At 39.2% G+C, this 744-nt stretch overlaps 1 protein-coding gene across 3 annotated transcripts in view; it reads left to right on the forward strand.

Moving 5' to 3' along the window:
• Positions 1–744, forward strand: part of LOC106876357 (pyruvate carboxylase, mitochondrial) — an 87008-nt gene that overhangs the window by 72614 nt on the left and 13650 nt on the right. For all 3 annotated transcript variants that reach the window (XM_052976613.1, XM_014924858.2, XM_014924857.2), the window contains exon 9: positions 400–582. In XM_052976613.1, the coding sequence (XP_052832573.1) occupies positions 400–582 (183 nt within the window). The remainder of the gene's footprint in view (positions 1–399; positions 583–744) is intronic.

A 744-nucleotide genomic window follows, 5' to 3' on the forward strand; every position in this document is an offset into this window, starting at 1 on the left:
TTGTTGTTGTTGTTGTTGTTGTTGTTGTTGTTGTTGTTGTTGTTGTTGTTGTTGTTGTTGTTGTTGTTGTTGTTGTTGTTGTTGTTGTTGTTGTTGGCAACATAGCAAACTGGCAGAATCATTTACCTGTTGGACAAAATGCTTAGTGGCATTTTACTTCTGGCTCTTTATGTTTCTGAGTTCAAATGCTGCTGTGGTCAACTTTGCCTTTCATCCTGTCAGGGTTAAGAGCAATGATGATGATGATGAGAATGGTGACGATGAAAATGACAAAAAGAGTGGAGATGATGAAAAATGACGATGATTTTGATGACAATAACAATGATCCTCATTTTGTTCATGTTGTAATTAATCAATTCTTCTCAATCTTACGTATTATTATTGTTGTTGTTGTTGTAGGTGTTTCGGAGTGGTGAAGGTATGGGCATACGTCTTGATGGCGCTTCAGCTTTTGCTGGTGCCATTATCTCGCCTTATTACGATTCCCTCCTGGTGAAAGTGATCGCTTCAGCTCGTGACCATCCCTCTGCTTGTGCCAAGATGCTTCGAGCCCTCATGGAATTTCGAATTCGTGGAGTGAAGGTAGGTAGAAGTCCCAGAAGCCAAAGTAGTGTTGATATTCTTAGTATTGTGCTGTTGCTGTTAGTGTTATTATTATTATTATTATTATTAAGGTGGCAAGCTGCAGAAATATTAGCATGCTGGGTGAAATGCTTAGCGGTATTTCATCTTCAACCTTTCGGG

This window comes from Octopus bimaculoides, chromosome 25 (assembly GCF_001194135.2).
Source record: "Octopus bimaculoides isolate UCB-OBI-ISO-001 chromosome 25, ASM119413v2, whole genome shotgun sequence".
NCBI classification, from domain to species: domain Eukaryota; kingdom Metazoa; phylum Mollusca; class Cephalopoda; order Octopoda; family Octopodidae; genus Octopus; species Octopus bimaculoides.